This window comes from Myotis yumanensis, unplaced genomic scaffold, assembly GCF_028538775.1.
Source record: "Myotis yumanensis isolate MYYU_CA2020_CCGP unplaced genomic scaffold, mMyoYum1.0.hap1 SCAF_3, whole genome shotgun sequence".
NCBI lineage: Eukaryota > Metazoa > Chordata > Mammalia > Chiroptera > Vespertilionidae > Myotis > Myotis yumanensis.
Window position 1 is genome coordinate 130,400,307 of NW_027223754.1, and position 23,601 is coordinate 130,423,907.

The window sequence follows — 23,601 nt, forward strand, 5'->3', positions numbered from 1 at the left end:
GGGAGAGAGTGGGAGAGAAAGAGTCTCAAGAGAGAGTAACTAGTGAAGACCAGAATTCATGCCTCAGAGTTAGATCCTTTAGAAAAGAATTGAGACGGGGACATAAGAAGATGGGAGGTGAAGAATTGTAAATTACTGGCAAATGGCAGGTAAGAAAAACATGAGTGACTATCTCGTTCATTGTTTACTCACACACAATTCTTTAATCTGACAATCATTAATTGTTTTGGCTTGAAAAACAAATCTATAACCATTTCTTTTATGCTTGACATTTGCTTTTATATTAGACAAAACACACATACATCTTTCTCTAACTACACATATATTTATTCAGAGGTAGGTTCTTACCTACACATATGAGAATCAAGCTTGCTTTTATAGTTAAATTAGAAAATCTTATATGCCTTACCATTGTCAGGACTTAACGTTGAAGAAAATACACATTCGCTAGTTTTAGATGACACCATCTCCAAGTCCTTGAAGGCATTGATGGATCTATTAAAAATTCTAAAGAATTCTTCAGGAGTAAGCATCTTGAGTTCTAGGCTGTTAGATGACTTTTTTACATTCTAGAAGAAGACAAAAACAGGATTATATTTTTCAAAGAGTCTACAGATTTTAACTGATGGCAAAGTAAAAGACTATGTCCTTCAATGATGCAAGGAAAACGAGCTCTCTTAGACAATTTTGTTAATATACATAATTCACATAGGTACAGCAGGATAGTGATCCCGTCAAGTTTAGTCTGAGGCTCAACTCCAGATAAAAGGAATAGGGTGGGCAGGTGAATTCAACATCATAATAATAAAATAAACCTAACAACAAATTAGAGATATTGCTCTTTTAAGATGCTCATTAAAAATCATCATTCCTTACTAAAAAAAAACACAGACCTCTATAACACAGTTGATGCTAAATATTGGCAAGGACATGGATGGAGCTAAGGGACTCTTACAAATTGATGGAATGATGTAAATTTGGCAGGTTTGATACTAGCTGTAAAGTTGGACATGTGCCCATCCTGTGACCCAGAAATTCCACTCCTAGGTGAGGACTCTAGTGAAGCTTTTGCATTTCTGTACCATGAGACATACAGGAAAGTTCTTACCAGCAGTGTCTATAAATGCATACATCAATCAACAGGAGAATGGTTTAATCAATAGTGGTATGTTCAACCAATGGAATACTATATAAGCAGTAAAAAAGTAACCACAGCTATATACATCAAAGTGCGTAAATCTTATAAACATGATGCTCAGTGAAAGAAGTCACAAAAGAATAAAGAATATGATTAAGTTCTAAAGTCCCCCTAAAAGCAGATCAAAGCTATATTTTAGGAATTCACAAATGCATGATTATCTATAAAGAAAATCAGGCAATAATACGAGTTAACACTTATGTAGCACTTACTATGTACCTCTCTAAGTGCCTTATATATGTTTACTCAATCTCCAAAACAACTGAGAAATACCTTCTGGTATGAATCTCCTGGGTTCCAGCCAAAGCATCATGATGATTAAAGGCACATTCTTTGGTATTTGGAATGTTCTTCCTGACATCACCATTTACTGAACACCTAACTCATCTTTCAAGCTCCCCTGCATATATTATTTCCTTTATGACACCTTGTCTGATATACCCTACCTATTATCAATGCCATCAGCACACAATACTAATATGATATAAAAAGAGATGTTAATTCTAAGATGTTATTTATTATAAGACTAGAGGCCCAGTGCATGAATTCCTGCACAGGTAGGGTCTGGCTGGCCTGCCCTGATTGGGGCTGACTGGGGCTGATCGGGCTGGGCCGTCAGGAGAAGGGGACACGGAAGGTTGGCTGGCCGCACCCCCCCATTGGTTGGGGGGGCTCACTGGGGACAGGGTTGGCCAGGGGGAGGGGCTGAAGGCAGTTGGCCGGCCAGCCCTGCCCCCTGGTCAAACTCCCAGTCGAGGGGACAATTTGCATATTAGCCTTTTATTATATAGGACTAGAGGCCCAGTGCATGGATTCATGCACTGGTGGGATGCCTTGGCGTGGCCTGAGGGGATTGGGCTGAAACCGGCAGTCCAACATCCCCCCTAGGGATGCAGTAGTGCGTGAAGTGGCAGGTGGCCAGGGAGGAGCCCGAGCCCAGGCCAGGTGTCGCGCCAATCCTGCTCATCCTGGCCCCGCTGTGCCTGCCATTGCTGCTGCTTGGTAGGCTCACTGCCACTCTGCTGCAGTCTCTGTGTGCCCATCCTAAGGCGATATCAGCATGCTCATGACCAACAAGCGGCCGCCATCTTGCGCCCAGTCAGTCCCGATGCCGATCCTGATCCTGGTCCTGTCTGGACTGGGGAGAGGCGTTCAGGGGGAGTGTCTGCGGGAGAGGCTCATGCCACCGCAGCTGCGCTCACTAGCCATGAGCTCAGCATCTGGCGCCCGTAGGTCAGCTGAGGAGCAGTCCCACTGTGGGAGTGCACCTACCACCAGAAGGCAGCTCCTGCATTGAGTGTCTGCCCCCTGGTGGTCAGTGCATGTCATAGCAACCAGTAGAACGGTGGAGCAGTCACTTAGGCTTTTATATATATAGATACATTCTGACTCAGAAATGAGAAGTGAATAAATATAGTGATTAGGTTTACTAGCATGACAAGAATTCTGAGATTGGAGAACACAAATCAGACTGATATTGGGCCTTACAGTGTAACTGGAATTTTGATGAGGAGGAAGTATTTGAGCCTTGTGGTACAGAATCATATTTAAAATCATAGGTTTAAACTTCTAAAAGGCCTGTAGGCTAAACCTGGGCTTGTGAACTCTATGCCCAAGCATATCTCCCGAATCCTATTCTATTATAGATTCAAAGTTATAAAATCATCATCATAAAAATATTTATTAATCTTAATTTTGCTAGATACAGTGCTAAAGCACATATCACAAACCATCTCATGTCAACTCTACTAAAGTTCACAAAGCTAATTAGTGACCAAATCAGGATCTGAACTCCAACACCTTGTACTGTACTTAATCCTAGTGTCTCTTTAATATGCTTAGAACCCAAATTATTGCCATGCCTATATTCTGAAGTTGACAACAACTAATCAGAAAATGACTTGGAGATACTAAAATGCACTTCTTTGTTATGACGTGATTACTATGGATAAGAGTCAAGTTTAAATGTTCATTACAGACAATTTTCCATTTAAAGGTAAATGAACATTTGTAACCTAATAGAAAAGTTATGATAATTTAATTCACTTATAAATAACAACTTTTAAGTCTTAATGTATATTTCAACACTGCAGTATAACTACAAACATGTATTTCTGTACTCATCTTTCAAAATATTTTTAAATTACAAATTTATACATTAATAATCACACAAACAAAGATGCCCCATCCCCACCACCACCATCAATATAGGTTTTAGAGGAGAGTAGTAGAAACCAATCCCAATGTATATAAGGTTACCTCCAATGGGTGTTCTTCCATGCACTCCACAAGGTCATCTACTATTTTCACAAGTTTGTCTATGATAGAATAATTACTCAAGCCTTCAGAAATATTTGAAAACTTGTCCAGAAGATCAGTCAAGCTGACTGACAATTGCTCCACCATTTTGCTTATCCAACAATGGCTAGGCTGCAAGAAATTGAAAGAGAGAAAGATAAAGCATCTTTTAAATACAGTCAACTAGGAGCATCCTTCAAAGACATCAGTGCTGCAGTCATTGACTGCCAGATAAAAGATTTCCTTATATTAGAACAGGTCAGTTCTTGTGTTCTGTTTAATTCAGATTTAACATCTATTTCAAAATTTACAAATGCATGTAGATTAGAGGAAAGTGTTGATGGTAAACATTTTTCTCTTTCATGGAAGTAAATTAAGATGAGACAGAGCCAACTCTTACCCTTGATAAAATTCAGATAGTAATGGAATTAACATTACACCAAGCATGGAGCCCCACTGAAAAATATGTATTCTGTAGTCAATGTGTTCTTAAAAGAGCTTTAGGTACAATGGGACTTTAGGTACAATGAGAGAGTCCTAGTCCTTAAGGAACTTCTTGTCTTTTGGTGAATGGAAGATAAAACAATCTATAATAATAAAAGCATAGTATGCTAATTAGACCAGACAGCCAAATGACCTTCTGGATGTCATTCCGGACGTCCTTCTGGATGAAGCCGCGGTGGCAGGAGCTTAGGAAGAGGAGGTTAGGGGTGATCAGGCAGGCAGGCGAGCAGTTAGGGGTGATCAGGAAGGCAGGCGAGCAGTTAGGGGTGATCAGGAAGGCAGGCAAGTGGTTAGGAGTGATGAGGTAGGCATGCAGGCAGGCCAGCAGTTAGGAGCCAGTGGTCCCGGATTGCAAGAGGGGTCTTGGATTGTGAGAGGGTGCAGGCTGCGCTGAAGAGCTCCACCCCTCCACCCCCCAATGCATGAATTTCATGTACCGGGCCTCTAGTAGACTAATAATAGCTGATTTTCCTAGAGTGATAGATTTCAAGCCTCCTTCATAGATGAGTTCCTTTTTTTTTTTATTGCTAAAAGTATTACATATGTGTCCTTTTTTTCCCCCCCGCCCTTGACAATCCCCTGCCCTCCCTTACCCTCCAGTGTCTTATGTCCATTAGTTATGCTTATATGCATGCATACAAGTCCTTCGGTTGATCTCTTACCCACCTCCCTCCTGCCCCCCAACCCTCCCCGGCCTTCCCGCTGCAGTTTGACAATCAGTTTGAGGCAGCTCTGCCTCTGTATCTATTATTGTTCAAAAGTTTGTAATGGTATTTATTATCCATGAATGAGTGAGATCATGTGGTATTTTTCCCTTCATTGACTGGCTTATTTCACTTAGCATAATGCTCTTCAGTTCCATCCATGCCGTTGCAAATGGTAAGAGTTCCTTCTTTTTTACAGCAGTATAGTATTCCATCGTGTAGATGTACCACAGTTTTCTAACCAAGAAAAAGAATTTGGTAGAAATGTGATCTGAGAGAGAAGCACTTTTGCCTTAGTGAAAGGGCCCACTACATAATTTTGAGGGCCAACAGCAAAATAAAAATTTATTTATTATTCAAAAAAATGAATAATTTTTTATTATGTCTAAAAAATGATTAAGAATTTCAAGATGGTGACAGAAGAACATGACACCAAGCATGGAGCCCCACCTGTGAAGCCAGCCCAGCCCACTGGTCAGAGGCTCAAGCTTTGGAGTCAGGCATAACCGGGTTCAATTCAGCCAAGAGACTGTAGGTAAACTACACAAATTTTCTGAACCTCAGTTTGCCTATACTAGTATATGGAATGGGAATAATGGAACAGGGCAGTAGTGAGGTGATAATGTATATAATTCGAATGTAAGTTTCATGAGGGCAGGATTTTTATAAAATCTTGTTCCCAACTGTGTCACAAGGGCCTAGAACAGTGTCTGGAATATGGGAGTTGCTCAGAAACTATTTGCTGATCTGATGCATGAATGACTAAAGAAATAAATGAATGAGAAAAAATGTATCAGGGGGCCACACCTTCTGCAAAGGCCTAGATAGTAAATATTTTAGACTCTGCATGCCAAGAGGCAAAAATCAAGGATATTATTCAGGTATGTTTACAGAATGGAAAACAAATTTCCACAAAAATTTTATCATAAAATTAAAAATGTAATAATTGAATATGACTTCTTTTGCATAATAATTGAATTTAATTTTCTGTGTAATACAGGTGTATCAACAAGAATAATAGAATTCTCTATTTGAGGTCAACATTTTGCTCATTTGGGATCAAAAGTCACCATTCTCTATCATCATATAGACCACAAGTGTTCATCTATAAAAACCAATCCCAGCTGGCTGACTATGCAGAATCAAGCAGCAGACTAGATCTGGCCTACACGGTATAGCTGCTATAAATGGGTGGGGATCAACAGAGGTTTAGATTATTAGGAAAAACTTCTTAGCATATTAGAATGGATTTTCATAGTTCTTAAATTAATGTGGTGTTTTTTAAAATTAGTAATTGATCATAAGTTGAGATATTTCACATATTTTAAGATTACATTTTCTGTAAGTAGAGGCTCTGATTTCTTTTTTTAACTGTGCTTAAATATTACAGTGAGGAGAATAAGGCTATGAGTGGGGATAGCTAAACTTGACTTGGCTTCATAAGATCCTAAATAATTTACTATATCTTCTAGAATCTATTGTATTGGAATGATACAGAGTAACTGATGCCATGTAAAATGAATCAAAACACTAAACTTTATTTTTCCATTTACCAGCAAAGTATCTCTGTGGAGGAAAGTCAAGTAATTTATTTAATCTAAATTAGATATTGGGGCCATTTTAGATTTCTTTAACAGAACAATTTCAATTAATATAATGCAGACAAAAAAGAAAGGGGTTTACCCATAGATAGGTAAGCTCCAATTCCTGGAAGCATTAAATGTCATTTAAAAGTTTTGGGTTTGAGAGTTGGGGGGCCAGAGGGATGGAGGAATTGAACAAAAAAAGAAAAAAATGAGAAAAAGCTCATGGGTTTGGACAGCAGTGTGGTTATTGCAGGGGTGGGATTTGGGGGAGGTGGAGGAGGGTATAAGGGGTATAAATGGTGATGGACAGAGACTTGACTTGGAGGGTGAACACACAATTCAGTGTACAGAAGATGTGTTGTGGAGTTGTGCACCTGAAACCTGTATAATTTTGTTAACCAGAATCACCCCAATAAAATAAAAGAAAAAGAAAAAAGAGAGCATCTCACATTTAATATGTCCTGACTCTACTCTTCCTCTTCTACGTCACATCTCAGCCTAATCGCAATCAGTTTCCAAATCCTGTCAGTTCTACCATTTTACAGTCTCCCAGATCCATGCCTTGTTCTGCCTGCTCTAGGGCTAGATTACAACCTCCTTTCCTTTCTTACCCATCACAAAACAAACAAACAAACAAATAAAAACTTTCAGGATTGTTGGCTCTGGCTTCATTTAAGTAGAATAAACAAACCACCAGTGCGCATTAATTCAATTAGGTCACTTCATTCAACTCATCAACCAAGTTCCGAAAGACTGTGTTTCCAAGAATGTTCAGAATGGATTCTTTGTTTTGTTCAATCAATGCTTATGCTTATCTCAAGCATCTGCAAGTTCATATTTGCACCATTTACAAGTCACTTTCCAAGCTGTCAGTCTTTCCTTTGGGGCAGAACTGCTCTCCAAGTTTCTCTCCATTTAGACAGTGACAACTACCTTTATATAGTCAGCCCTATCAGCAAGGGTTGGGATTCCTAACATATGGAATACAGCACATACTAGGAGTACAGTTTGAATAGTATTTACATGGCAGAACAGCCTTTACCAATTAGTTCACTCCATTGTAACTGTGCAAATATTTTTGTGGTAAGCAAATCCACATATTAATATCTTTAAATTCCTTCCTTGCTCTACTTTCTGAATATACTCTGCCTATCCTCTTGTTGGGTCTTCTGACATGTAGGAACCAAAATTAAATTCCTTTGTTTGTTTTGAATTGAACTAAGGGCCTCCTTTTGTTACTGTGGTCTTTTTTTTTTCTTTTTCTGTGGTTAAAGTAAACAAAATATTTTGTATCCATGTATCTTATTTTTACACTGGGGAATGCCAGTGCTTACAGACACTTCTGTTTACCTCTCTTTTCATCTGAACTCCATGTTTACATTCTGTATTCAAGTTCTCATTTATCTATAACTACACTTCCCATTTTCACATACCAAATCAACAGTCCAAACAATCAACCTTTTCCAGTAAAATTTTCAACTCTAAAGCTGTAATTTTTTGCAGTTTAATCATGAAACGTCCACTACCTACTCCTACCGCAGTATCCGTCCTTTTAAAGTAATGAACAATTCATTGCTAGCTGATAAGATATAAACTTCTGGACTCTACTGCTGAAAAATATATTTCTAAAAGTTTTGCAATTGTATTTCATTCATTATTCATTCTTGCCACAATTTCATTGGAAAAGGTTGTATAATAAATTCAAAGTTGTATCTTTCCCATAATTTGTTTAAATAGTTACATTTTAGCTTTTCAAAATTCTTGGATTTATTAAAGCTAAAACTGAGACAAATAAATAATATTAAATATCATCCAGTTTTGACCTGTCTGCCTGCAGGAGAGGTAACCAGTTTTTACTAGAATGTCAAGCAGTTTCGTATTTTCTTTTTAATTAAATATAGTCAATGATTTGCAAAGAGAACAAAACATGGCCAACTGAATATTTCACTTGTGAGTTAATAGGCCTTTCTATTTTTCAACTCTTTCAAGATTATGATTAAGAAATGGGTGGTTAAAGGTTGTGAAGTGCACAAATGTAATTTTTTCTTTGCCTTAATCACAGGCATGATGGTCACTATTTCTTATATTTCAGAGACCATTTTAAATGTAAATAGTTCTTTATAAATATGAACTCACAGCATTCATTAGAAGAATGTATGATATAAATACCATTCTTTCACTAGTAGAAGAATGTGAAGGCTTAGGAAAGTTGATAAAGCCATGCAGGATGTCATAGCAGCAATGTAAAGACTACCTTTCAGATCCCTGAAGTTCATGTAACTGAGTTTTATTCAGCCATATACATACAAAAAGAAATAGAGTCTTTGCTTTGAAAGGGAAAATATGTCTGGATTTTCCCTAATTCCATAGTCTCAATTTATTACCTTCTTTCTTGGTGGCTTCTGTCTTACATTTTCTGGGTAAATTATAGCAGTTCTAGGTAGGACTACTAAAACAACATATCCTTTATATTCATATATATATAATACGTATCATTCTAGAATGCTAACTGAATCAATGATACTGAATCAATAGCTTTGAACTGCTAGCATGCTCCTACCATTGAAGATTTGGTTAAAAACTGTGAATTTCCTAAGGAATTAAAAAATATATATTGATTTATTTGGAAGGGAGTGGAGAGAAAGGAGAGAGAGAAACATCAATTTATATATTGATTTCAGAGAGGAAGAGAGAGGGAGAGAGAGATAGAATCATCAATGATGAGAGAATTATTGATTGGCTGCCTTCTGCACAACCCACACTAGGAATCGAGCCCATAATTCAGGCATGCACCCTGACTGGGAATCTAATGGTGACCTCCTTGTTCATAGGTTGACACTCAACTACTGAGCCAGGCCGACTGTTCCTCTTATTGATACATTCATTGGTTGATTCTTGTATGCACCCTGACTGGGGATGGAACTGCAAACTTGGTGTTTCGGGACCATACTCCAACAACTGAGGTACTGGGCAAGGGGGAGATTCCTAAGGGATTTTAAAAGCACCACGAGCACCAAATTAATGATTTAACAAAATGATATTTTTTAAGATATAAAAACTACTATAAATAAAAGCATTCTAAATATAACTAGGAATGTGACTGCTTGCTAACACCAACAAAGAAAAGACCCATGCAGCCCTGGCTGGTTTGGCTCAGTGGATAGAGTGTCTGCCTGCGGACTAAGGGGTCCCAGGTTCAATTTCGGCCAAGGGCACATTCCTGGGTTGTGGGCTCGATCCCCAGTAGGGGCATGCAGGAAGCTGCCAATCAATGATTCTCTCTCATTGATGTTTCTATCTCTCTTTTCCTCTCCCTTCCTCTCTGAAATCGATAAAAATATATTTTTTTAAAAAGAAAATATCCATGAACATTCTAAAACTACACATAAATTTAAAAGTAGATGTTATATGAATTTCATAAGACATGTGATATAACACTTCTGCAGTCTCAGAACTAGTTGAAATACACTGTGTGCTTTGAAAACATCGTGGGATCTTGCTAATTTGGGCATGCTTTCTCCTTCCCACCTTCCTGCTTCTTTCAAGAAACTGTTCTGGTTTATTAGTTGAAAGAATCTGACACTTTATGACACGAAGCACCAGGCTTAGATGCAGAGTCACCACAGCTTTATGGAAATAGGAGCTGAAAGTGGACAAGACATGCTAACAGTAAGTCCTCAACTTTGTCCATAGGTTCTACAACTTTAAGCAAAATGACATACAATGAAACCAATTTTATTATAGGCTAATACCTATTTATATTTAACCTATTTATATTTAATAAGGGTTAAGTTCCTATGGCATCTCATCAATATTTTAGTAACAAAACGGCATAAACTGAAATGACATTATTCAAGGACCTGCTAGATAACACTTCTTCGTGGATGCACCTGGCACCACTTCTGATTTGGTAGCTATTCCTAGAGATATCTGTGTGCTTCCTTAGGGGGTCTAAGGTAGGTGATCACTGTGAGAGTTCTCCACAAAGGAGTGGAGGTAATACACCCATTAGAGATTCTGAGGGAGAAAAGCCCTGGCTCACACGCTGTGAGGCTTCTGAGAAACAGTGGTATTCACCCAGTCTTCTAATCCAACTCATCCAATTACCAGCATTACCATCCAGTTTGAGTGTTTTTGTTTCCTTTTCTTTAATATGTGTCAAACCTCAGACTTTCCAGAATTAGAGGAATGAGTGCCCAGGGCACAAAGCATTCCCTTTCTTTCCTCTCATGCTTCCAGCATTTACTCCCTAATTGAGCAATCCATCGAATCTAGAGCCATGCCATTAGAAGCACAATACTTTAAATCCGGAAGGAATACTAAAGACCACGTGGTCCAGTTGTTCCAATATCATGAATGAGAAAACCAGTGATGTGGTTTGCTCAAGGTTACACCAAAAATTTAGATAGAAATATGAGACACCAAGACTGTCGAACACCTGCTAGTTCTTTCATCAATGAGTCCAGTCAAAGCACATAAACTATTTTTCCTGCCCCAGAGTCACCATGACTCTGCTCGCACATCTGGATCAGGTGCACTGGTCCTTAGGCTCAATTAAGAGATCTCTGGGTAAAGGTATGGCTCATTCTGTATCATTCCAATGAATCCAGTGTCATTTTGATGAAAGAAACTTTCTCTGAGCAACTGTCAGAACCAAATAGCAAATGTCAATTGCCATGAGTAAACCTTCTTTCCTCTCCTTCCGGTTTTTATTCTTAGGGCTAGAAAACAGACAAGACACCCCTCTGCCACTCTCAAACATCCCATGGATGGGCAAAGTGAGAAAAGGCCTATAAAAGCACTTTGCGAAATACTGTGTGCTCCCATTACTAGGTGTAGAGTCTCCAAAATCTTAATTCGCTTTTGGATGAGCTGGGTTTTGTCCAGACTTATTTTAGTCCTCTCCCTAAACAATTAATTTGGGTTTTCAGTTCACTTTAGGCACTGTAACTTTGCATTTTCTTGTTTGAATTAGAGTGATGTAGAAACCTCAATCTGATTAAGATGGTAATCAGCCCAAACACTATAAATATGTGTTGTTTCCCAGAGCAGGTCTATAAATGGCTCCCGAGGCAGACACAAAATAGCACAGTGAGGAGGGAACAGCATGGGGAGGGGAGGGCAGCAAGGATGACCCAGAGGCTCATTTTGCCTCATTCCAGTCCCAACTCTGCTGACACAGTTTGAGAGTTTAGACAAGTCTATTCAGAGCTTCAGTTTCTCTGTCTTTGAAAAAAGGGGTCTGTCTAATTGTGGTAGCCAAAATAGGGCCAGTACTCAATATGTGGCCAGTGTGACTGAGTAACTACAATCTTAAGTTCACTTAACTTCAGTTTTTTAAATTTAAAAATCAGTACTTGGTTCAGTCACTAGAAAACTTTTAAGTATGTTTGGAAAAGCTAGGTATGTAAACCTGTATTTTCATGAAAATCTAAATATGGACTAAATATTTCTGATGAAAACTTAGTGTCTGAACTAGAATGTGCTGGAGGTGGGTTCTGAATAATGTAAAACAATGTAAAACATTCCTTTAATAATTTTATATAGATTGTAAGGTAAAATGACATTTTGGACTACATGAAACTTATCATTATAGTTACACCGTTCCCTTGTAACTTTTTTTAATGTAATGACTGGACAATTTAAGATTACATATGTGGCTTCTATTATATTTCTTTCAGACAGTAATGGGGTAGATGTTCTGAGCAGTGCCTTAGTATAATCACTTTGTTATTAAGATGGACCCTGTAGTTTAAATACACATAAGAGCCATTTAAAAATACTATTAAATGTTGTATTTTATTCATTTAACTAGCATTTATGCTTAATCATTTAAAAAATACTTATTATATGAGAGGTAGATTTAGATAATTACAGTGTCTACTTGGCTGACTTCTATTTCTATAGTAAGTACTCCAAATCTGAGGGTCAACCCTCAGGATCTGTACTTATAATTAGTGAACTTGCTCTGTGGCCACAGCTGATTGGACAGTGGAGGACCCTGAGCTTGATGGGCCAATCAGAAAGTCCCTTCCCCAAACTAATACTGGTGATAGGAACTGATAACTAGTCTTTGCAGGGCCAAAACTGTAACATGACAATTTGGGAGCGCTGGGGAAGTTACAATCTACCATGTGACTGGGACAGAGGAGACAAATTCTGTCAGACAGAACAGAATGAGGCAGAGATGCAGAAATGGAGAAAGGAAAATCCAGTTTTTGTGTCTTAATTATTTTTTCACAACAATACTTTTTTTTTCACACATGCAATTTTAAACAGCTGGGTAAGCAATATATGATTAGGTTCCCAAAATGAAGATTTTCTGGACAAATTCTATAGAAATTCAGAGAAACCATATCAGTATTATGTAGTAGCACCAAGCAAAAGCACAGAGTAGGTGTGATATACAAATGATTCAGGGAAGAGAAAGCATGATATGAAGTAGGAAATGGCCTGGCAAGAAGGCCTGGTGAGAAAGAAGGATCTTAGGCTGACCTTGGAGGAAATGACCATTAAGATGCTTTCAGCCCCAGGATAACTGCATGATTCTGTGGGGAGAATTTGAATGGGTAGACAGGAGGGAGAAAGGCATCCCTGGCAAAGGGAAGTAGCACTAAACAGTCTTGGAGTTTAGAATAAGCACAGTAATTTTGAAGGCAGGGACTCATCTGGCTGGGGTGGCGAGTTTGTGTTGGGTAATATGGGTATTGAGGTGAGGTGGTTAGGGTGGGGCGAGATTGTGTAGAGTCCTGAGCAAGGATCAGACTCAGGAATTTGGCTTTCAGCCTTCAGTCCTTGGGAACAATGAGAAAGTTCTTGACTATGGAAATGACTCAATAATAAGTAGTATAATAGAAGGCGCAAGGAAACTATGGTTCCTCAAAATTTGCATAATACAACTCTCACACTGAAGATCTTTTACAAAATGAACACCTACCTAAAAGAAGACCAGAGTAACACTGTGGAGCAGATATGTGATGTTATAGGCATTCACCTCACCTCATCATATTAATCGTGTGGATTCTATTCAGGTCAAATTTGTACCTCAGGGAAATTACAAGTGATTACACGTTAGGGAACTTTCCTCCTTCCTTCCGTCTGCACTTTCTTTCAGTAGATATTTATTAAGTGCCTATCACCCACTAGGCAGTGAGAATATTAAAAAGCAAACATACAATTCCTGCCCTCTTGAAGTTTACAAGTGGACAATTATCAATAAAATAATCCACAAATAAATGAAAAACTGCTACCCTGAGGTGTCCTTTCTAATAGGAGGATTTGGTGTCATCAAGGAGAGGGAAGGCTTCCATAAGGAAGTGAAATTGACGCTGAAAGCGTCAGCAGTTACCTAAACAAGAGGACAGACCAGATTCCAGGTACAGAGAAAGCCATGTGTAGAGAAGCCTCCCAGCGGGGAATGTGTGCGGATGAGGGACTGAGCAGGATATGGAAAGGTGCCAGATCAAACAGCTCTGGGAGGCCTTGTTTAAGGAGCTCCTTTTCCTGTTTCCCAAGAGCAATTAAGAGCCATTCAAAGTAAATGAAGGAGGAGTTAAATGATCACTTGAAATCTCTCTTTTTTAATCAGTATCAACGAAAAAAATTGAAACCTTCAATGATGAATTCTGAAATGACCAGGGAGACTGGAGGAGCCCAGAAGCAGCCAAAGAAGGGGAGACTGGTCCAGAAGTGAAGTCATGCATACCTGAGGAAGGGTGTTGCAGAGGGAAGATGGCTGGGAGGCATATGGTTAGAGTAACGTTCCATATTGCCAATGACTTGTTCAACCCTGCTTAATTTAACTTAATTAAAAATTGATGTGATAGTAAAGCCTGGTTCAGGTAAGAATCATTAATAGCTGCTAAACTTACAGGAGAGACTTGGATGAGGAATTGGACATCGTCTGAAAGTGTCTCCCCAAAGATTGCTTAGTAGTCGCTAATGAGTAAATACACAGCATCAGTGGAACACCTGCACCAGGTGATCACACAACGAGCACCAGGAAGGTGAGATGGACAATATGTGCCTCTAGAGGCATCATCACTTATGTCACATAGAGGCTGGACATGCCTAATCTGAATATAGTCATTCAGAAACTGTACTACTGGGGAGGGCTGCATTACTGAAAACTTTCACTCTCATAAATACAAAGAAAGGTTAGGAGCTCTTAAAGCAGACTAACGAGACAGGATGTATTAGTTTCCATAAACTTAATGTGCTTGAAAAATTTATTAGTTTGTAGTCCCTGAGGTCAGGAGTCCAAATAGGTCTTAGTAGGTGCAAATCAAGGTGTTCAATGGGGCTGTTTCTTTTAAAGGCTCTACAGGAGAACCCCTTTCCAGCTTTAGAGGATGTCTGCATTCCTTGGCTTGTGGCCCCTTCCTCCATCTTCAAAGCCAGCCATGTAATATCTTCAAATCACTCTCTCTGGCTCTGACACTCCTGCCTCTTGCTTATAATGATGCAAGTCATTAGATTGGGCCCACCTGGGTAATCCAGAATACTCTCCCCATCTCAAAATCCTTAAATTAGTTATATCTGCCAATTCCTTTTGCCTTGTCAGGTAATACTAGATTCACAGCAGGAGACATGCGTGGGGAGCCATTATTCTGCCTATCACACTTGATATAAAAATGTAAATTATAATCCTAGATCGCTTCTTGTATTGGAGAAAAAGAAATGCCCCCCAAAAATGTTGTTAGAATTGAAATACAGCCAGTGGATTGAAGTATTCTACTTATTCCTAAACTTATTGAAGTTGACAGCTTACAATGTTGTCATGTAAGAGAAAATAATTTACTTAGGAAATATACACTGAAGTATGTAGGGTAAATAGACATTATGTATACAACTTACTCAACAGGTTTAGAAAAATAATAAAACACACATGTGTGCAAAGAAAGCAAGCATTTAGGAAATCAAATAAGGCAAAATATTAAAAGTAGATGAATCTGGATTAAAGAGTATATTGCTGTTCTTTGAGTAATAGTCTTATAAACTTTTCTGTAAATTTGAAGTTATTCCCAAATAAAAAGTTAAAAGAAAACTGATGAATACATAATTTACTTTTATTAAAAACAGATAAAGAATTTTTTACTCAAATACCACAAGCAACTCATAGTGTATATCACTTTACAAATGTGAAAATGACCGAAGACATGTGGCACTGATTCAGTGACTTAATATTTGTTCTTTCTATAGTAACATTACTAGTAAATGGAAAGGCTTGGAAATGTTTAAGACTTTTAAGGTTAGGAACTTAAAGGAAATCTTAAGCCTGGCAATATTACAGCTTCAGGAAGCTTAAAATAGAATTGGTAATTATCCTTAGATTTAAATAAAAACCTGTTGATCATACCCTGCTATTTGTGAGAGAGAACCTACTAGGTAATTTCCTAGGAAGGCCCTTAGAAAAGCAAGCTCTCCTTTTCAGGTGTATTTATCTGATTTTTAAAACAAAAGCTAATAATAATAATAATAATAATGATGATGATGATAATGTGTATTCTATTCTAGAGCTTTCTTCTGCCCAGTGCCGCAGGCAGAATTTTATTGCTTTGGCCCCAGAGAAGTTGTTGGTGCCCATTTTGATTCCCACTCCACCCTTTATTGTTTAAACACAAAAGATAAGGCAGCTGGGACTCTGACCACTGACAAATAATCAGGGGCCTGTCCACTGGGAAACTCCTCTGATCTTGGCAGCAACTACGGTTTTAAAAGGAAGGTAAAAGAAAGCTGAAGACAGGTTTCTGCGCACAGTCCTATGTGTGGGCTTGTTTTCCTTGCCAACTGTGGTAGCCAAAAACAGAGTTACTCCCCAGCGTGCCAGGATAGAGTGCCAAGATCAAATAATAGTGGACTTTTCTCAATTACAGAAACAGAAAGAAAACATGTGGCAAAGAGCTGGCTTTATTTCTACAAGTTTGGCTCTTGCTGTCACCAGCCAGTACCAAAATGTGTGATTTAGTGTAATCTATGATTACACCGTACACAATAACCTATTCCGTTATTTTTGGTGTAAGCTTGTTTTTCAAAGAGCCGCATGTCTTTGAGTGAGTTCGGCAATCAGAGGCCCAAAGTGCTTCTCTAGCCCAGAGCAGGTGCGTCCTTCCCACTCAGATGCTTCACTTAGAACACTTGCTCTCACCAGTGTAATTATTGAGATAACCACATTCTGTAACCCAGGGGTGAGTCGCATGACCCCAGGTTTCTTGTTAAGATGGGTCACTCTCTGGTTGTGCAAGCCTGGGCAAAATACTTCTGGGTTGCAAACCACAGTGTGTCATTTGTAAAAGAGGAGTCACCTTAGCTCTCCTGCTGCTCTCACAGGTTTTTCCGTAATCATCCAAGGAGACAAATACGTGAATTCATTTTGAAAAAGGCCAGATAATTTCTCCCCAGTTTTTCAACATAAGACTAAATCGACATGTGTTTGTTTCTTAAAGTGTCTGATGAAGTGCTGTTTCCATAGTTTTTCCTAAACAAATACTTGCTGCCTGAGTGACTGAATGGTAGCATTAATTAACTTTCAGGATGCTGTGGTTTTACATCCCTATCTCTAGAGAACTTCCCCTAATTCAATAGGCCAGACTTTGACCTAGACTCAAGAATAACTGGTTCAGCATGAAGGTACATGTTCAAAAGAGTTCTAAGGAACATTAGACAGTTCATGCTAAAAGGTTTACTAAGAAAAAGAAAAGTACCTTTGACCTTCTCTTGTAATGATAACCTTATAGTCTTTGAAACACGTTTTAAGTACAAGCACTTAGTGATGTACTTAACGCACTTAAACTCGTCATGCTTTTGATTGACTCAAAGCCTCGGACAATTTGCACGAGGTGGATGTATAGTATTTGGTAATTTAAGGAAAGATGTCTACTTGCAGAGTAGAGTACCCCAAATGGTTTCAAATGAACTCAACACAATATGTTAGTTAGAACGAATCAACGTGGAGCAGTATCTCAAAGGCATGTTGCAATAGTAAGCAACCTGCAAAGTGGTGTATGCAGTATAATGACATTAACATAAATATGAAAACATGCAAAAAACAATATATTATGTATAGATGCAGAGTTTGCAGTAGTAAAACTATAAAAGCACAAGGGCTACTGTGTGCTGTTGTGCTCGACACAACTCCAGGGGAGGCTAACCTCATGCCAAGTCCTAAAAACATGCCTTGGAATAAACTATTCCAGTTCAGAATACTTGTTCATAAGAGACAAATTGTCCCTAAGAGACAAAGTGGGACATAATGGAGATAGGGAAAGGGAATACAGGGGACTTAGTTATATGTATAATGATTCAATATCAAAAAATATTTGAAGCAAATATTGCACAGTGTAAGGTTTGACAAGCTATGTGATGGATACATGGGTATTACATTTCCTATGCTTGAAATATTTATTCATATATGAATTCTTCAACTATTTCTTCCCAATGAAAAATAATTAACATTTCTTGGTTGCAATAACAAAGGAGTGTTTATAATCATAACCTCATATTTTTATTATGAGGTTCTAAGAATCTATTGTAAGATTCTAATAAATTCTGAGATAAAATAGTTTGTGTTCTCAAATTAAATAGAAAAGAGATTTACATAGGACCTTTTCAAGTATAGAAAAAATTTACATAATTTTACACTGAAGCCTTTTTGGGGAGAGGCTAAAAGGAAAAGAGAAATTTGTGGCTTGTTCCAAATTTGGGAGTAGAGGTTTAGGAAACAACTTGCAAACTTCTAAATGTCAGATAATTTTCTATCTCAATAAGGTGATGCCATCTCTTTTATCAGCTACCAAAATGAAACTCTGAAACGTAAAGTTTACATACCAAAACGTCCATTCCGGGGACATACTTGAGGCCTATCTTATAGTCTTTTGGAAGATTTGCCACCTACAGAGACAAAAAAAAAAAAAAAAAGAAAAAAAAAGAAAGAAAATACTGTAAGAAAATCCATACATAACAATTAATATGCTATTTTTAGTAGTATGGAAAACATACAAACCTGTTATGTTTTTAAGTTACACAGAATTTCAACATTTACACATAAAATGACTTTCATTCTTGATATCCCTTTGTAATGAAAGTCAATCTCCAAAAAAATAAAGTTACAATACAAATCCTTTGGACTACAAATTCACTTATGGAAACATGATCTGAATTGCAATTTCTATCTGTGGTCTTGGAAATTCCCTTCCAGGATTATCTTCATACAATTCCTCCATATAATCAGGAATACAATATATTTTCCTTATCAGTCATTCACAAAGTCATATGTCAACATCACTCGGGCACCTGTTAGGAATGCAAGTTCCTGGTCACACCAGACCTGCCGACTCTCACTCCACAAGTCCCCAGGCCATTCTGGTGAGTGCTCAAGTCTGAGAACTACTGCTCTATGTTGTTCTAAGGAAAAACGTCAGCAAAACTTCAAAAGAATGCTAATTATGGGATGGAGATGCTTTATAACTTAAATAATTTAGAAAAGTCCAATTCATCCACTTTTCTAGGGCTGAACATCTGAGATGCCTCAAATATTTCCCTAATTTCTTTTAAAGGTTTTAAAAATAGATCTAACACATTTCTATCAGTCATTGTGGCATAAATTGAACAAGCACCTGATTTGGAACCAGGGAATTTGAAACAAATCTAAATTCTGTACTTTGGTGTCTCTCACCTGTAAAATGGAGATAAAGATACCCAGGCCAAGTAGTCATGAACTGAGGTAAGGGAATGTGTCAAACACATCATAAACACTCAGTCTATTTTGAAAGCTATACTGGCAACTGACTTCCAAGCACACGGAATTCTGGGTTCTCTCATATCCTTTCTTACATATAGCACCAGCTCTGCCTTCCCACCCTTCCAGCTTTGTTAAAATTTCCATCTGAATAATACAGCCAACAGTTGATTTAGCCCACTGGCTCTTAAAACAATATATAATGGGGAAATGTGGTTTTGCACTGTTACATCTTCAATGAATCTACCCTGCTTTTGCAGACTTATCTTCTCTCATCCTGGCTCCAAAATCTTTACTGTTCCCCAAAGTAAGCTGGGACCTTGTACATATTTGCTGGACTATGTCATCTCTGAGAGGAGATGACCTAGTCAGGGTGTCCTATAACACAACCCATGTTTCTTCTTGGCCTTGCCAATAGCTTCTAGAATCTGAGAACAATTTGGCGAGAAAATAATCCAGGTAAAGGCATAAGTACAGGGGGCCCTGGAACAATGCAAGGGTTAGGGACATCGACCCCCATGAAGTTGAAGATCCATGTTTAACTACTGGTCAGCCCTCCAAATACATAGATTCCCAACTTCAGATAGAAAATACGTAGTTGAGGGGGAGCCACTGTGTTCACTACAGTTCTACCTCCAGTGGTACCTCTCACACTCCCATCTCAGCCTCCAGCCTAACATTTACCACATATTTACTGTGTGTCAGGCACTGTGCTCATTAAGGACTTACATTGCATCATTATATCCAACCCCCAGATCCCTGTTACATATTATCTGTATTTCACAAATGAACAACTTGAGGGGTGAAGGAACCTGACTAAGGTCACATTACTCAGTGTTAAGTCTGCACTGGAACTCAGCTCTGACAGCAAAGCCCCCTTGCCTCTTGGCTCCACTGCACATTTTCATCTACTTTCTGCCCATTTGTCCTGGGCATTTTCCACTCATGAGGCCACCATCATCTCTCCTCATGCCATCCCCACCAAATTAATAAAATAATGGACCCTCTGCTGCTCATTGAAAACACTAGAGGCCCAGTGCACAAAATTCGTGCACTTGGGGTTTTCCTTCAGCCTGGCCTGACTGGGAGCCCTCAGGGGATGTCCAACTGATGGCTTAGGTTCACTCCCTGCGGGAAGTGGGCCTAAGCTGGCAGTCAGACATCCTTGGCACTGCTGTGGAGGTGGGAGAGGCTCCCGCCACTGCCGCTGTGTATGCCAGCAGTGAACCCAGCTCAGGGCTTCTGGGTGAGTGGCGCTCCCCCTGTGAAGAGCACTAACCACCAGGGGACAGCTCCTGTGTTGAGCATCTGCCTCCTGGTGGTCAGTGCACTTCATAGCGACCAGTCGTTCTGCCATTTGGTTGATTTGCATATTAGCCTTTTATTATATAGGATGTCTGGGCTGCCAGAGAGGCAGTATTTTTAATTGTTAATTTAGGAGTTACATTCTTGCCTTTTACTCTTAATTTTCTTCCTCTCTTACCATGCTTCCGTAACTTCTTTGGTCTTTTGGATCTTCATCCCCATCTTTAAAAAGCAAAGTGACTTAATTATGTTCTGCCAGCCTTGACACTGCTGATGCCTTTGCAGGTATAAATGCTGGAATCAGACTGAGCAGCAACATTTTTTCATTATGAACAAAACATGTACATTAAAGCCATTCCAGATGGAGAGACATGGCAAGCAGTGGCAGCTGCTCTGAACACAAGTTGCCTGACAATCTGGCCCTACTTTTATATATAACTTGCATAGCCAACAATATAGAACTGGTCAAGTTAGCATTCAGAAAACTCAGGATCTGAGTACATACACCTAAAGAGCAGAGAAAATGGAAGGGATATGCTGGCCAATCCCATATTATTAGTAATTTCTCTGTAAGAAAATTGGCTTAAAAAAGTCAAAGAAACCCCACAAAAGTTATCTGACCAACACACTAAACTCCCTACACCTTACCACTTGAAGGATGGATAATAATAAAGAAAATTCTCCATTAAATTGATTTAATAGTATTTAATTTCTGATGGGGCTTAAAAGTAATGATACTTTTGAAAAATGCTATACAATTAATAAAAAGTTTTTATACACAGTCTCTACCACAGCCCCATGAGGTGTATATCATTACACCTCATTTACAGATGAAGGCCTGGAGGCCCAGGGAAGTTAACTGGCACCTGGAGGTCACAGGCACCAGGAGTTCCTGGTGGGGATGGGATCAAATCCAGGCTCTGGGTGCTGCTCTCAGCACAGTTCTCTCTCCCCTTCATGACTTTATTGGTGTGCACCGATTCCTTCCCAATTACATTTGGAAGAGAATTTAGGAAGTCAAGTTAATAGATTTTTATGATCAGTTCATGAATTATTATATTACTTTCTAAGTATTAAGGTATGTTGAGCAGCATTCAGAAAGCACAGAGAACCCTGCGATAAATTCAGCTTCTCTGAGCAGAGGGAGCCTATGGCCTGGAACTGGAAGATGTTCCTTTGAAGCACACACGAAAATGCACAGTGTTGGGGACACACGGCCCAGGTTGGATCCAGGCCCTGCCACATGCTAACTCATCGGCAAGTAATCTACTTCAGTTTTAATTTCCACATGTGTAAAATGGAAATCATAATAGAATCTTACTAGTGGACTTATAAAGACTAATTTAGAATTAAAGACCACATTTTAAATACTTAGTGCTCCAGCATGGCATGCGAATGAGTACATCACAAGGGAATGGGGCATTAGACTAGACAGAGGAAGGGTCACAGGCAAAGACAAAGAGATGGGAAAGCGCGTCGTAGTGTCTTTGGGAGACCAGAGACAGAAAAATCAGGCTTCTGCAGATGAGAGGGCAGGAAATACTCCAGAAAGCCACCTTAGAGAGCCCCTGAATGTTGTGCTAAGGAGGCCCAAAGGGAGGCCGTGAAGTTTCAGTGGGACCAGGTCTACCACCAGAGCCCACAGCAAGTCACTTCTGCCTGAGGGACATCACTTCCTCTCTGGGGAACTTCTACTTCTCGTCGGTAAAATGAAGAGGGTGAACTAGACAATTACTAAAAATCAGTCTGATTTAACTCTCATGTAAGCAGGAGTGTTGCACTGAATGTTTAGTTTAAGAGGGAACAGGACAGTAAACTTAGGAAGATTAGTCTGGAAGGATGGATTGGAGCAAGGAGAGAACAGAGGTGGGAAACAGTCTAGAAGACCACTGGGCCAGTGCTGAGCATGTGCTCAATATTTATATAGAGAGTGGAAGCTGAAAAAGCAGAAATGTGGTTTAGATTCCAGGGAAGTATCCTGTTGGTATGTTAAGTGGATAAGTAACCAAGGCTACAGATTTTGAAAATAAATATTTTGTAGTAAAATAAGCTCAGGGCAAAATTAAATAAAGTCGAACCTAATTGATGGAAAATTTTACCAAAGGCCAGATTATCCCAATGATCTTTGTAGTTTGGTCTCCAAAGATGTCAATACTATACCCGATTGTAAAATGCATAAAACTGCAAAAAACAAGTCACTTGATGATTGGCTGGCTTTACTAGGTGGGCTCATTCACTATCTTTTTTGAAATGTCTTAAGAATTGATCATACTCAATGACACTGAAGGAGGGTGGAGTATAAGGGAACAGCATGCAAAATTGCTGGATACTGAGCCAAAAAAAAAAAATCATTGCAAGCCAGATAGGCACTGGCTGCATACCATGCCCTGCAGGTATCTGGACTCAGTAGAAATATTTAAGTCAGAATATTTAACTCCCTCTCTAGGTCATGGATCTGAAAACCTTAGCATCTTCAAATGTCACTGAGGTCCCCAAATGTTCTCAAATCAGTGTTTGCTGAGACATCTTTGTCAAGACACTTATTTATCTCAGTTTTTTTCTCCCAAGTTCTAGGTAAGAATCAAAATGCAGTAGGAGTAACTCCTGATCCCCTTGACAATGTACATAAAATGTAGTGCAGATGTGGCCCTTTTATGGGTAAGGGCCCACAATTTTCAGAGTCTCATCAGATCCAAATCACTACTGTAGAGGGAAAACAAGCAAACTGTGCTCTTGTATTTAAATGTCATAGTTCACTCATGCACAACAGCTTAGTGTAATGTTGGCTGTTGAGTCTTCAGAAATAACATAGGAGAAAGCTTTTTGATTTTTAAAATTTCTCCTTATAAGTCATCTCCTATTAATATTGATAAAAATCTAAGTAACCAGGTCAATTACCTTTAGTTTTCAAAGGTACTGAGATTATTTTTTTAATAATGCCTTAATTAATGATTTAAAAAATTAGATGACAACTTCAGGAGACTTTTCTGGATCATATTTTCTCAGTGAAGAATACATAAAGAGTTAGATGACCCTTGTCTTCTTTCAAAAGCAGAACAGATAACAAATTCTATTTCACAGACACACTTTATGACTTCAGTTAGGTAGTATTAATTGAACTTCTACAATATGACTGCTTCCTAATCATAAAATAGGTGGCTACTACCTAGGAAATAAAATTCAATAGGTTACAATGATAATTCTTACAGTACAGTTGACATTTACATCTTAAATTAAGACCTTATAAATTAAGAACTGGGTTCTTGTGCT

General features: G+C 38.7%; 1 protein-coding gene across 2 annotated transcripts in view; it reads right to left on the reverse strand.

Annotated features, from left to right (window-relative positions):
• Positions 1-23,601, reverse strand: part of KITLG (KIT ligand) — a 91,626-nt gene that overhangs the window by 23,156 nt on the left and 44,869 nt on the right. For both annotated transcript variants that reach the window (XM_070409603.1, XM_070409602.1), the window contains exons 3-5: positions 18,117-18,179; positions 3,458-3,628; positions 410-569 (exon numbers count right to left, since the gene is read on the reverse strand). In XM_070409603.1, coding sequence (XP_070265704.1) covers positions 410-569; positions 3,458-3,628; positions 18,117-18,179 — 394 coding nt within the window. The remainder of the gene's footprint in view (positions 1-409; positions 570-3,457; positions 3,629-18,116; positions 18,180-23,601) is intronic.